This window comes from Aedes aegypti, chromosome 2 (assembly GCF_002204515.2).
Source record: "Aedes aegypti strain LVP_AGWG chromosome 2, AaegL5.0 Primary Assembly, whole genome shotgun sequence".
NCBI lineage: Eukaryota > Metazoa > Arthropoda > Insecta > Diptera > Culicidae > Aedes > Aedes aegypti.
In genome coordinates, this window is record NC_035108.1 from 262,767,364 (window position 1) to 262,782,513 (window position 15,150).

General features: G+C 35.2%; 1 protein-coding gene across 11 annotated transcripts in view; it reads right to left on the reverse strand.

The window, feature by feature from the left end:
• LOC5570905 (cGMP-dependent 3',5'-cyclic phosphodiesterase) overlaps nt 1-15,150 on the reverse strand; it is a 181,183-nt gene that overhangs the window by 40,633 nt on the left and 125,400 nt on the right. For all 11 annotated transcript variants that reach the window (XM_021844958.1, XM_021844955.1, XM_021844954.1 and 8 more), the window contains one exon: nt 6,084-6,214. In XM_021844958.1, the coding sequence (XP_021700650.1) occupies nt 6,084-6,214 (131 nt within the window). The remainder of the gene's footprint in view (nt 1-6,083; nt 6,215-15,150) is intronic.

Sequence of the window (15,150 nt, forward strand, 5' to 3'; positions counted from 1 at the left end):
GCACTTCCACAGTTATTAACTGAGAGCTTTCTATGCCAAAGTTGCCATTTTCGCATTCGTATATCGTGTGGCAGGTACGATGATACTCTATGCCCAGGGAAGTCGAGAAAATTTCCAACCCGAAAAGATCCTGGACCGACCGGGAATCGAACCCAGACACCTTCAGCATGGCTTTGCTTTGTAGCCGCGGACTCTAACCACTCGGCTAAGGAAGGCCCCCCCTTTGCATTTTTTATTAATTTTCCTCAGTGATTGGGTTGAAACAAAAAATTAGAATTCAGAAGTTCAATACAAAATTTGATATTAATTACTGACTAAAATGTAAGGATAATCTAATCTAACAGTATGATAGACAGTAGCGCTCGAAAGCAATTTGGAAAACAGTTTCAAATAAACACAGTTCCTGTTACATACTTTTGGTATCTAGTTTCATATAGGCTAAATTGTATTACTTTTGCTGTTGTCACCAAGCCAAACAAGTTTACTATAGAAAATGTGAAAAAAAAATTGATTGGATTGATGAAGCTCGTTATTGTTGAGTTAGGGTACAATATATTTTTAGTTTATTTTTAGTTAGAACAAAAATTTCGTTATTAAAGGATTGTTTTTTTTTTAAATTATTCTTTGTTAGGAAATAGATTTCAATGAAAATGAACAATACAATATATTAATTCGAAATGAATTATTATCCAAATTCAAATCCATTTGGCAATCAGTGGCCAGATATAGAACAGATTACACTTGATATATTTGGAATGTTTAGAAAATTTTAGCGATTATTATACAAATTATTTATCTCTATTAATATTTCAGCTGAACTTCATTATCTTTCTTCATAATAAAATAAACCTACACAACCTATAATGATACAGTTAAATAATAAAAAATATCAAATAACCAAGTTATCAATAAAATTGAATGATAGGGCAATTTCGATATCACTCGAATCTGTTGTCCTCATTAATATTCAGGCTATTCCATCAAGAGCATTGATACATCAAAACAAATCGATGAGTTGATTGAGTGAACAACAATTGAATGCATAATACACGGTATAAATATCTTGTTTCATGTAATATTTGCCGAAAAGAGCATATTTTATTGTCTTGAAAACGGCTGACTTTATGACTTGTTAACAAATGAGAAAACAATGTACTCCAAGTAGTTAAAGCATTGACTTTTAATTTATTTATTAAACTTTGATTTTGTTTATTTATAAATTTATCAATTAAGACACGAATATAATATAATATTTACATAACCATTTAAAGCTTTGAAAAATCTGTTTGATTGCATTTATCAAGAAAATCTAAAATTTCTCAGATTTCTTTTCAATCTTGATGAATGTTTTGAAGCTGAATCATCATTTTATAAACCAAGTTTATAAGTCAAACAAAACAGAGGACAGAGCCTGCATCTCAGTGTTCTTATGAGCACTTCAACAGTTATTAATTGAAAGCTTACTGTGCCAATGACCATTTTTGCTTGCGTATATCGTGTGGCAGGAACGAAGATACTCTATGCTCTGGGAAGTCGAGAAAATTTCCAACCCGAAAAGATCCTCGACCGGTGGGATTCGAACCCACGACCCTCAGCTTGATCATGCTGAATAGCTCCGCGTTTACCACTACGGCTATATGGGCCCCGTAAAGATCCCCCTCCCCCCTAAATAGCTACGTCATTTATGGATGACCCCTTACATTTCTTCCTGACATATTTAACACAACCGCATAGCTTACTAATTTTGCTTCTAATGATCAGCAAAAAATAATAAACTTGAACACAATTCACGTTTGCACCTGAAATTTAAATTAAAAGTTCATATGGAGACTGGTATGCCTTTATTTTTCAATATGGGACTGCACCAACTTCATATTTTCCAATACATTTTCAAACAATGTGTGTTTATTTTTATATGCATAATAAAATGCAGATTAAAATAAGTTTTATTGCACTCATTCGATAACTGTCAAGCAATGATACATAGTTTTGACATCATGAATGCATGACTTTAAATCGACAATATGTTGAGCATTATTATTATTAGTAAATTTTCTGGGATGTAGAAAAAATATTGTTCGGAAAAGATCTTCACGAGTTTTATATAGTTATGCGGCTTGGCAAACCTCTGAACGAACACCAACACCAAAAAATCCACTTAAGGGTTGAAGAAATCATTTCGTGACGCGTTCACCATTATTTTGCGATTATGTTGTGCACATAAGTTTTTTGAGAATTATTATTTATGTATATCAATTCCAAAAATATGGAAAATCTGGCTTTGGTGTAAAATGTTGAGTGCGATAATTAAACCTTATTGTGATTTCTGTAAATTCCAGTTAGGTACTATTGCATCTTCTTTACAAAAAAAAATATAACGGTAAATGTAAATGACTGCTAATAAGAGCGGTTTTAAATTTAAAAAAAGTTTGAAATTCCAATCCCCATATCTTTCTTAGGGGTCGTCCATAAACCACGTGAACATTTTTCCTGACTTTTCAGTCACCTCCTCCCCCCTCGTGCTTTTGTGTGGTTTTGACGAATAACCCCCCGCTCGCCCAATGATCATGTGTTTCATTTGTTCATGAATGAAACAGAAATTTGGAAAATGGGAGAAGAGATATTTATGAATTGGTTTGCTATTATTAAGCGAAATGTGAGATTATAGTGTGACAAACTTCTGCAAAAATCCCTAACAAAATTAGCTTCAAAAGGATTTGTTTCTACTGCAGTGTTCCTTATTATTGTTTGAGGAATTAGTTTTCACTTAGAGATAATTTTGTATTAACATTACAGTACTAACATGTGGGGAACATTTTTTTTTTTCAAATTTTGTCATAGTAATTTCCATAGAAATCTTAATCGTCTTCTAATTGTTGTTGGTAAAGAAGATATGAAATACTGAATTTTAAAACTTTTTTTTTTAATTTGAACCATCCGACTGCTAATGAAACCTTTCAGGTTTAGTTGATGGTGGAATTTTCTTTGAAACACAAATGGGTGGACCGTGGTCTTTGGCTAGATACCCCCTCCCCGCTAAATGATAACATAGTTTATCAACGGCCTCTATTTTGATAAGTAATTGTTAAAAGAATTACGGTAATCCAGTTTGCTGTATGCACACTTAGATGTTTGATTACAATATTACATCGTCAAATGAATCGAATCCCACAAACCCTGGGTCTCCTACTTCGAGGAGTCTCATACCGTCCCCAACCATGCGAGTAATAGGAGACCGAAATGTAAATAAATGAAAAGTAAATCAATCAGCAAACGTCAACGATAAAATTCTGCTTATAAAGCGCCCGACTGTTATAGTCAAGTGTGTTTATTTGTTTCTCCCTAATATATTACCCAATCCAACACGCACGGCATGAAATTCTATTTCCACTGCAAATGTATAAGTCATTGCCGATAATAAAGATATACAAACATATAGATTTTGACTCTGGTATAAGTAAGAAATTCCCGCAGCACCGCGTTGGTACTTTAAATATATTTATAGAACATATCATCTCACCCCTTCTCGCACTTGGCTGTCCAACGGGTGTTGTATTTTGCTCCTCTTGCAGGTTGTCCTCCGTGACAAGATGGTTTCATGTTGTGTGATGTAGAGAACTCTATACATGAGAAACTGCAATAGGCAAGTAGTGTGAGTTTATGTTTAAGGATCCGAAGGTTGCCGTTTCGAATCCAGTTACTGTTATTAATTTTTTGTTTTTCATATTTTGGTGTCTAAGGCAAATTTCTTGTGGCGGAGCCTTGGGGCAATCGGGTATATGGGGTAGCTAACAAGGGATGGTCACGATGTGTTACACGGGGTTTTCAACCGGACTATTTTTGTTGGATTCAACATGTCGAAATATGTGAAACCCCAAAGCCTTTCGGGTGAAGAGCCAGGGAGATGTAGTATGTTGTTAACAAAATGTTAATAAAATCTTAAATTTGTTTTACCAAATTAGGATGATAGTGTTGTCTAACACAGATCACCTAGATATAAGAAATGAATGTAATGTTTGGAATGATACTAATAAAGAAATTAAAAAAAAAAACATGTACATCGTAATGTTCTGAATGGCTTCAACGGATGACGCATGAATTTGGATACTAGGTTCAAATAATGACTTATTCAGTAGGTACAAGAATGTTGACACTTTTGACCGGGTTAAATCCGCTCGATAAAGGCAATAAATACATTACTTAGAAAAGAGATAACTTAACTTTATATAAAATGAGTAGTAGAAAATCGGTAAAATAGAATGGTGTTTGATTTTCGATGATGTTATTACTTTTAATAAAAGTAACATTGTTGCTAGATAAATAACTTTACTCAAGAAAATTGTTTTAAAAAGAACAAAATGTTTATTATTTATGTGTGATTTTTTGTGATTCATACACTAACAAATGAGGCCATTTGAAATCACAGATCTGACTATTATTTTTTTAGTTTCAGTTCAGTCATTTAAAACGACAATATTTTCACTTGTCCCACTAGTTTCCAAAATTTTCAATATTTACCTTGAACTTTGGCACAAACATTAAATTTAAATATAGCATAGATTTAGTAGGAAACAATCTGAAAAATATAGTAGATCTTATTCATTTTATTTTTTTTAAGAACCCTCTCTATACGATTTCCTTTACCCATTTGTCACACGGTACCTTATTTCGATAGTCACTCAAGCAAAATGATTATCTAAATACAGGGACCGGAATCTATTATGATAATTCGCCACAAGAAATCGGGTTGAATTTCATAAATTTGCCTGAAGAACCAAAAAATAAAAACAAAATATATACTCGCGCTTATTCAGAATCGAACCAAGGACCTCCCGATTCATAAACCAGTACTAACTCCACGAACCTATCAACGGCTTGATGGGAGAAGTGACAAAAGCAATATATAAAGCGTTTTATATTGCAATATTCATTCCATTCCTCTGACATGTCCACCATCCATTTGCCGCGTGACCATTTGCCTAAGTGTGCGTTTCCGATGCCATCATTCGGCTTCGGATTGGTTGTGCAATTGTGTGGGTCGGGCGTAAACATTTAGATTGCTCGAATTTTCAAGTCCAATGTGCTCGATTTCAATTGACGGGTTTGCCCGTCTACGCTTAGGAGGCGAATCTTACCATCAATAGGTGGATTTAGCACCTAATACGCTAGGAGGGAAATCCGCCATCCGAATTATTTTGGGTGTTCGATTGAACTGACAGCACCCGAGCGAAAAAAACATGCCACCCATTTTTAGGGAATCCAGAATGAAAATTTCCCTGAATTCCCTGGGCATAGAGTATAATCGTACCTGCCACACGATATACGAATGCAAAAATGACAACTAAGACAAAGAAAGCTCTAAGTTAATAACTGTGGAAGTGCTTCTTGAACACTACGCTGAGTAACTGGCTTTGACTCAGTGGGGACGTTAATGCCAAAAAGAAGAAGAAGTGAATGGTGTACTAACGTGCACGGTGAACAAATAGCCTTGTGTTAACTTCCACGACTAAAGTCATGCTGAAGGTGTCGATTCTCAGTCGGTTCAGGATCTTTTTCTAACAAAATTTACCTGATTTTCCATAGATTGAATATCCTCGTGCCTGCTACAAGACATACGAATGCGAAAATGACAACTTGGACAAAAGAAGCTCTCAGTTAATAACTGTGAATGTTCTCATAGAACACTAAGCTAAGAAGTAAGCTCTGTCTTCGTGGAGATGTAATGCCAAGCAGAAGAAGAAGCAAAAGCTGTATATGGAACCTCAAAAAGTTAGCTAGAATAGAGGTAAGTAATTTAATCAAAAAGTTTCTAATTTGAAAAAAAATAACAAGAATTGTAATACTAAACAAATAATATAATATATTTATCATCTGTAACCCGCTATCATTAAATAAATGATATCCAATTAAGATTATTTCAAAAAAAAAAAAACTTTTTGAAGGCAAATTTAGGGCTCGCTGCGATTATTTCAGTCACAACGTTTTCTAAATTCTTCCATCAAAAAGAGTGACACGAAACAAGAAGAATATGAAAAACTAATCTTTAGACTTAGCCAAATAGGTAATGATGAAAGGCAGCTTACCTCATTTCCGTCAAACACTTTCGACACCAGTTCTCCTGTTTGTTTGTCCAGCAGGAAAAGCGAGCAACGTTCTGCAGCGGCAAGTTCTTTGGCTTCTGTCATCACACCTCGCAGCAGTTGGCCCAGATCACCTGAAATGATGATAAAAAACAAGTCAGCGTTAATTAGAAATTCTTTGCAAATCATGTCCAAATAGAACGGCAGGGTTGCAGAAAATGTAACCCGGAATGCGAACAATGGCTAGTAGATGTAAAAGTAAAATGAATACAATACAGGGTACGATGAACTGAACGGGCATATTTATATGAAAGTGTATTATTTGCTCTTTGAAATGCTCGCGTGATATTTGCTCTGCACATCGTTGTTTTGCGTAACTTTACTGTTCTAGAGAATATTTATTACTTGATAAGATAATGTGTAAAAACAATATCGTTCGCATATTTTTTTTTGCCTTAATTAATATAATATTCAAAAAAAAAAAACTGCAACATTTCTAACATTCAACGAAAATGGACTCAAATTGAGTGTATAGAGTGTAAATGTGTAGTGTAAATAGAGTGTATTGTGTATCAAATTTTGAAATAGAATACAACATTCAACTACATCATAGATATTATTTACGATATAAAATTAAAATACTAACGTAAACGTAAATTCCTATTTACTACAAATGCCAGTATGTACCAAAAATTATGTATGGCAAATGTCAAAAACGCAAAATTCTTCAACCTAGGGAAGGTCACGATGGTGTTACACAAGGTTTTCAACCGGACTATTTTCTTTAGATTCTACATGTCGAAATATGAAAAACCCCAAAGCCTTTCGGGTGATAGACCAGTGGTGTAGCCAGGAGGGGCTCTAAAAGGGGCAATTTTGTACGTATATTATATTATTGAGCTAATTGGAAATTTGACAAAAATATTTTGTTTAGTGTTTATTGTGATGATAGTGAACAGAATTGATATTAATGTATGTTTAAAATGTATTTTTTCCATGCCATAGGCGCAATCTGGATGGGTTTCTTATTGGTATACTATTCTAACAAAATAAAATTTGTTTTGGTGTCCATATTCCATGTTAGTTACGCCAATGGCATAAAAATACATTTTAAACATACATTAATGTCAGTTCGGTTCATTACTATCGTATTAAGTATTGCGTTTCTTTTGAAAATTTTCCGTTCTGCGGTAGCCTCCAAGTTCTACCGCAGCTGTCAAAGTTCTACCGCAGACTTGACAATCATTGTATCATGGACGTATGCACGAGTTCATTTTTTGACGTTTGAGCGGTGCCGTGTTATTTACGTGACCATGGCAACGAGTGAATTCGGCTCAAACTTCAAAATAGTGAACTCGTGCATCGGTCCATTGAACGAAACCATCTAATCAAAGTACCGTTTTGTCTCAAATTCCGAACAGACTCATATTCCGAACACTTGGTTTTTGTATGGCGATTTGGTTGAAATGTTTCGCTGAAATATGTCATCGAATTACAAGGGAATGGCAGTAAATCGCAATCCAATTTTAACGTCTTTCAATCTATTTTATACTTCGGGAGTAGTGATGATTCTCTAGTTCGCGACCAGTTAAACTAGCTCAGATAAATTTATTTGCGAAATTATTCCATTTAATACGATTTATTCGTGCTGTTCGGAATTTGAATCAAGGTGTTCGGAATATGAGACAGAATGAACACAGTGTTCGGCATTTGAGTCAAAATGTTGTTCCATACTTTAACGTAAAAACTATACTAAACAAGTTTTAATAAACAATTTTATCAGCACACCCAACAGCTAACAAATAGACTTGATAGAGAAATTAGAGTTTTCACAAATATCAGCTTATTTAAGCCCATCAGATGCATTTGAAGTCACTGGTGGCCTTAAGGGGGCAGGATCCGTCATTGATTTCGGAATTTTCAAATGCAGTTTTTTCGTTCAAAACCAAGAAAATTTACAGGAAAATGTGTTCACTGTATTGTATTCTCCAACCGAAACACAGTGAACACATTTTCATCGAATAATTTTTAGTTTTGAACAGAAAAACTCCTTTTGAAGTTTCGATGATGACGATGATTACGATGACGGAGCGTTGATCGTTAAGTGTTCGGAATATGAGTCAAAACGGTATGCAAGTAGAGTTCACAGCTTTGGAAAAACAGCGGAAAACAACAATCATCAGCATGGTTTCCATGGTATCATAGTAGCCGATCGATGATGCTTTGTGAAAATCAGCAATGTGACAGCTGCGATAGCTTTCTGTTCAACCGCAGAACGGAAAGTTATCTCTGAAATTGCAATACTGTGGATTTTTCTTTCTGGCAAATTTTCAATCGACTCAATAATATTATATTCGTACAAAATCGACCCATTCCAAGCTCCTCTTGGCTACACCACTGGTCCATCACCCGAAAGGCTTTGGGGTTTTTCATATTTGGACATGTAGAATCTAACAAAAATAGTCCGGTTGAAAACCCCGTGTAACACCATCGTTACCTTCCCTTGTGTGTTCAAACAAAACTGCCTTAATCATTATTTTGTATTTTCGTTGCGGCACAGACAAAGACAAAGCTCAATAAATATCAACGAAAACAACAACACCTGAAAATCTCGTTTAGGGACTGTAAATGTGTAAAAAATATAACAAATTTATCCATATTTTACACAATTATTATCCTTTCCTATTGTACCAAATCTGAAATATAAACTCTATGATAGAAGAGCAACGTTTATCCCCAGGGGGATTTATTCTGCTCTGTTGACAATGGAACGAAACTGGAGAAAATGAAATGCATGTCCTATTTTCTATCCTGTTTAGATTTGAATTTTTCCTGTATGGTTGTACGAAGCGAACGATACGATGAAAAGTGCTTGCTTGTAAAATTGCAAAAGCTTTTCCCGTTGGTTGCTAAAAATCAAACGTACTGTCAGGGGGCATTGTTACAGTAAACGTACCGATATTGAACTCTCTCATAAATGCAAATAGATAATAACAATATAGTAAATCTTTTTTCTTGAATGAATAATACAAATCCTTCATCGACTTCCATGTTCATTGATATGTTTATTGTGAACACCTATTTATCTTTGCCAATAGGAAACATTTTGATGTGCTTGGTTCATTCAAATATAGAATATTGTACTTATTTTTCCAGAAATCAGTTAATGCCTGCAAGAGTACACTATAGATAAATGTACTCTAAGGTCTACGTATAAGGCGCACGAGCTGACATTGTTATTTTCATATTTTGCGTTCATATCATTCCCAACATCCACATGTCACACATTTCACGTGCATTTCATACAGAAGGATGCGAACCGGCACCGGCATTGCAGGGAGGTCGAACAATCCTCTTGATTTGTATTGCAGCTTTGGGGTGTTTTTCATATCAGGTAGCGCAACAATGCTTGTGCACTTCGATGCCAAATCGTTCAGAAACCGAGTTTCCCCAACAGGTGTACCAGGTGTACAAATAGTATTGTTCGAGCTGGTGGATTAGGGCTGTTTGAACGATGGAAATGTTTTGAAATCCTGCCGCCTCCCATACTGCTAAACAATGAAAATTATTATTCTAATCCCAATTTGATAACATACTTTTTTAAAATTTTGATTCCACCTTTGGAATAACGGAAAATCCCCGAAATGTAACTACTTCTGCCAACATGTCTCATTTTGATTTCTTATCTCAACAATTGCAACAAATGAACGATGCAATGTTCAAAACCGCAAGCTTATAAAGAAAATTGCGATTACGTTTTGCTAATGGATCCAATTATATTTTTGGATATTTTGAGTTGAAAGGTTGGTTTTGAATGGTAAAAAGAACGAGCTCTTTAGTTTTATAACAGTAAAAATGGCAACAGCAGACCCGCCTCTCTTGGGAGTGAAAACGCACCCTGGAGGAGACAGCTGTGCCGGTCTCAAGAAATGTGGAAGTTCTATCAGAAGCTCAACGCATCCCGCAATGGCTTCGTGCCGCAGGCCGAGATGTGCAGGGATAAGGATGGGAACATCTTGACGGACGAACGTGAGATGATCGAAAGGTGATAGCAGCATTTCGACGAACACCTGAATGACGCTGCGAGAAGGTCGAGACAACGGAGGAAATACCCTCGTCAGTACTGCGGACGATTAAAACCAACCAACCCCCACTTTGAAATCTTCTTCTTCTTCTTGGCATTAACGTCCTCACTGGGACAGAGCCGTTCGACAAAAATTTTTTTTTGGATGGATCAGGGACGCGTTTATATGGGTTTTGAAGTGCAAGAAAAGTATAGAAAGAGGCCGTTTTCAAATGATTTGCAGCACCCCTGGATTATTTTTTGATAAAGCTTGAAAATTTGGCATTTTCAATCACAAAAAATGTAATAAGCAAAATATCAATATCTTTTTAAATTCGATTATACAACCATTGAATTTGTCAAGTCAATATTTTTTAGCACTGGATGACTTCAGGGAAACGTGCACCATTTCAGAAGAATATTGGCATCTATTTTGTATATGAATTTGGAATGTTAACGATCATTAAACAAGTACGTGAGGATGTGCACCATATAAATAATACTTTTTTCTATTTCACACATCTGGTTCATTATATAATAATTATTATAGGTTCAAGAAGAAGCATGATTAGGATTAGATTCTTTCCTTCATTAGATAAAGCAATGAGAAATGGAATCGAGTAACATTTGATTTCAACAAGGATACGACGACAAAAAAAAATTATGTGTCTGTTATATTTTTATGGGCTGGTTGGTCTAATAAACTCTCAGCAGAAATACAAAATTGATATAGGTTGGACACTGACATGTAAGTGGTCTTACATGCGCTAGCTGGTTTATCAGGAGACGATGTCTGTAAAAAAATGTGATAACATTGTTATTTGCAATTTCTAAATATTTCGATAGGTTCTCATTAAAAATAGTTTACTTATCGTGAGATTAATTTTCATCAGAATATCCCCACAAAAATTACAGAATAACAGAAAATAACAATAAAAAATTTAGTTTTCAACATTGTCACATTTTTTTTTGCGAAAGCCGCTCAGGCAGGCATGAGCTCTTTATGATTCAGTTTGTGCACAATGCTGATCATTTGTGAAAACTGATTTAGTGGCAACATGCCTGCTTCTTACTTGTAAGATGAAACAATTTCTGGTTTAACCACTTCCGATTTTATTTTATTTTTTGATTCTACATTTCACATATTTTTTGGCTCAAACTTTCAGTTTTGAGATTTAGAATAAATTTCACAAAAAATTGTGATATAATTCTTTATGTTTCCACAATGCTTACAACTAAACCCATTTGAAGAAAACATCCCATTGAACAAGAAATTAACGCTCCACTTGAAGGTTTGATTAAAATTGACGAAAACATGTAAAATGTACAACCAAGAAAAAAAAAGATTTGAAAATGGTTTAACCAGAATTTTTTTTCATCTTACAAGTAAGAAGCAGGCATGTTACCACTTAACCAGTTTTCACAAATGATTAGTATTGTGCACAAAATGAATCAAAAAGAGCTCATGCCTGCCTGAGTGGCTGTCGAGTGGTGTCACAACAAAGGTGAAATTGTTGATTACTGAAATGTTGGTTGCTATTTTACGTTAGTCTGTAATTTCTAGGGATATTCTGATAACAAATGGACCTCACGATAGGTAATCTATTTTTAATGAGTACGTATCAAAATCTTTGGAAATCGCAAATAACAATATTGTCACATTTTTCATAGATTTCGCCATCGGTTCCTGATAAACCGACTAGCTCATGTAAGACCACTTACATGTCAGTGTCTAACCTAATTTTGTATTACTGCTAAGAGTTTATTAGACCAACCAGCCCATATTAATATAACAGACGCATAAATTTTTTTGCTGTCGTCGTATCCTTGTTAAAATCAAATGTTACTGGATTCCATTGCTCATTGCTTTATCTAATGGAGCAAAGAATCAAATCCTAATCAAGCTTCTTCTTGAACCTATAATAATTATTATATAATGAACCAGATATGTGAAATAGAAAAAAAAAGTAGTATTTATATGGTGCACATCCTCACATACTTGCTTAATTATCGTTAACATTCCAAATTCATATACAAAATAGATGCCAATATTCTTCTGAAATGGTGCACGTTTCCCTGAAGTCATCCAGTGCTAAAAAATATTGATTTGACAAATTCAGTGGTTGTATAATTGAATTTAAAAAGATATTGATATTTTGCTTATTACATTTTTTGTGATTAAAAATGCCAAATTTTCAAGCTTTATCAAAAAATAATCCAGGGGTGCTGCAAATCATTTGAAAACGGCCTCTTTCTATACTTTTCTTGCACTTCAAGACCCATATAAACGCGTCCCTGATCCATCCAAAATTTTTTTTGTCGAACAGTGTTATTACTTGGGATGCTTATTCAAAACAATGTCCCGAAGACATCTATGGGCTAAAACGCTTCTAAGAGGTTTTGACCATCAATTTTTAGTTTCGTCCCACTGTGAGCCGGCTACTCAGCGTAGTGTTCTAAGAGCACTTCCACATTTATTAACTGAGAGCTTTCTATGCCTTAGTTGCCATTTTCGCATCTTGTGGCAGGTACGATTATACTCTACACACAGGCAAGTCAAGAAAATTTCTATTATGAAAAGATCCTGGACCGACCGAGAATCGAACCCAGACACCTTCAGCATTCCTTTGCTTTGTAGCCGTGGACTCTAGCCACTCGGCTAAGGAAAGCCCTTACTTTGAACTAGAAATCCCAAAAAAAAACGTCAGACGTCATATTTGAATCTTCCCCTAGGCATGATGTAGTGGAATGATTACAGCAAGATTGTATGAATGAGCATGTTCACATAACAAATTTATGTATATCATTGTATGTTATCTATTTCTCTATAATTACTAAAGTGAACATGAAGCAGACAGTATAATAAGGCTTCTAAACAGCATTTCATGAGAGCAAAACATCCGTTCAATCACATGGCGCTTATTGAATAATGACGATTCAGTTGGTTGAGTTGCTTCATAAATTTGTCGACTTAAATAAGGCAAATATGACAATAAGTTGGCGTAATTATTCTCCCGACAAATACGACAGCACTCTGTGTTTGTATAGTCGCTCGGCATGGGATGCAAACATTGAACAAATGAATCTACATTCCAGTGCAAAACACAGCGCTGTAAGCAGATCGCGTGTATTGTCAATTTAAATTGGTTGACTGGCCCTACAAAATACTCATACCTCGTGGTGGCACTATGCATAGGTTCTGAGAAGCATTAGCGACGAAACGTTTCACTGGTTTCAAATCATAATAGAGTGCATTGTGCATTCTGCTGCATCTGCCAGCACTATTAGGTAAGTAAGTGAAATGGGACACTCCTTTATTCGCTGTATTTTTGAATTTTCACGTACTGCACAATATCTGTATTAGGGAACTTCTATGGCCATAACTGGTACAGCTACCCTATATATTAACTGATTGTCGGCATAAACGTTTATTTTTTGCTTCAATTGTCCGTTGTAATTTTATTTTAGCTTTTTCTCAGCTTCAAGTTGGTTTTCAATGAACACTGAGAGAGACACTAATTAGAAAAAAGTTTTTAGCAAGAAAAACCTTGAGTGGTTGAGGAGGAGCCTCTTCACATATCATAACTATTGACGCTCATTCACTAAATCTCAGGAAAGTGTTAGATTTGCCCGCAACTTTTTTAACGGCCTTATTTTCGATCCCAGTTTCAAGTCGTTTGTGTGATATTTTATATGATTTTAATCACCAAGAATGAATGTAATTAAAAAATTAATACATAATAATTTTATATCAATAGGTCATTTTTTTCGGACACTCAGCTAGATGTCTGAGTGAAAAAAAGATCGTGATTCCTTTTTTTCAGGCACTGGCGTTCTTATAGTGCACCACCATACAATGTTGTAAAAAAGATTTGTCCATAAAAGAAGTAACATTGTTACATACTTGTGCGACATTGTATACTAAATTGCGTTATCTGTTGGATCGCTTTGAAAAGGGTTCAAAAATCAACCGTACCCTTACCAAGCAGATAGATTATATTTCCATTTTATGTGCTCACGAGTGTGCTGCAAACTTTCCACAACAAATCCACAAAAAGTATAAATCATATGGTGCCGTTGGTACTTCGGCGAGTGTTCGTAGGGGAGTTCGTTTCAAAATGTAACATGTTGTAACTTCAGGATTTTTTTTTAAATGACGTTCGTTTCAAAATGTAAATGTACCAATGACGAATCAAATTCCTCGGTTGTTAGTCATTCCAAATGTAAACCATTATCTATTAAGCGTTACATCCCAACTGGGTTAAATCCGGCTTCTCAGCTTAGTGTTCTTATGAACACATACACAATTATTAACACTCGTTCGCGTACGATATTCTTCACTTACACGGACGACAAAGCCTCAACATCAGTTGGAACGCTAAATTAAATCCACTGCACCTCGGCTGTCCTAAGCCCGATTTACGAAATTTTTACACCTACAAAATTCTACAAATGGGCTTCTAGATTTATGTGAAATTTTTGAAATTATTTTAGAATATACTGTTTGGCTTGTAGCACTGAAAACATCAGAGCAAGTCCTAAAAAATCGAAAAGTCGCAATAACCTAGATTTTTTCTTGGAATGACTCTCGTATGGATATAATCAAACAATTAGCATTGAGGTTTTGATTGTTGGCCATTTAAAGACCTACAATATATTAACAAAACTGCATAGAGTTCAAGGGGGCGGTCACTCTACACAGTGTGCCTAGCACGGCGTAGGCACATCTCGGCACATTGGACTAGCGCAGTTTTCCATTCCATTCCATCGGTTGCTGTGAAAATCACAGTGAACTGAAATTTTGTTCTCAACAATGAGCCTCTGTACGTGCCATAAATTCTTTTGTTCTTATGACTTTTACTGTGCGCCGTGTGTTGGTGCTGTCTCGCTCTCTCTCACACGGGCACTTTTCTAATGTACTTTGATATGTACCGCGATGACTCACCAATTTTATTATTTCAAACCGTTTTTATGTTCTCGAGAAACAAATTTCCTGAACATTATTGG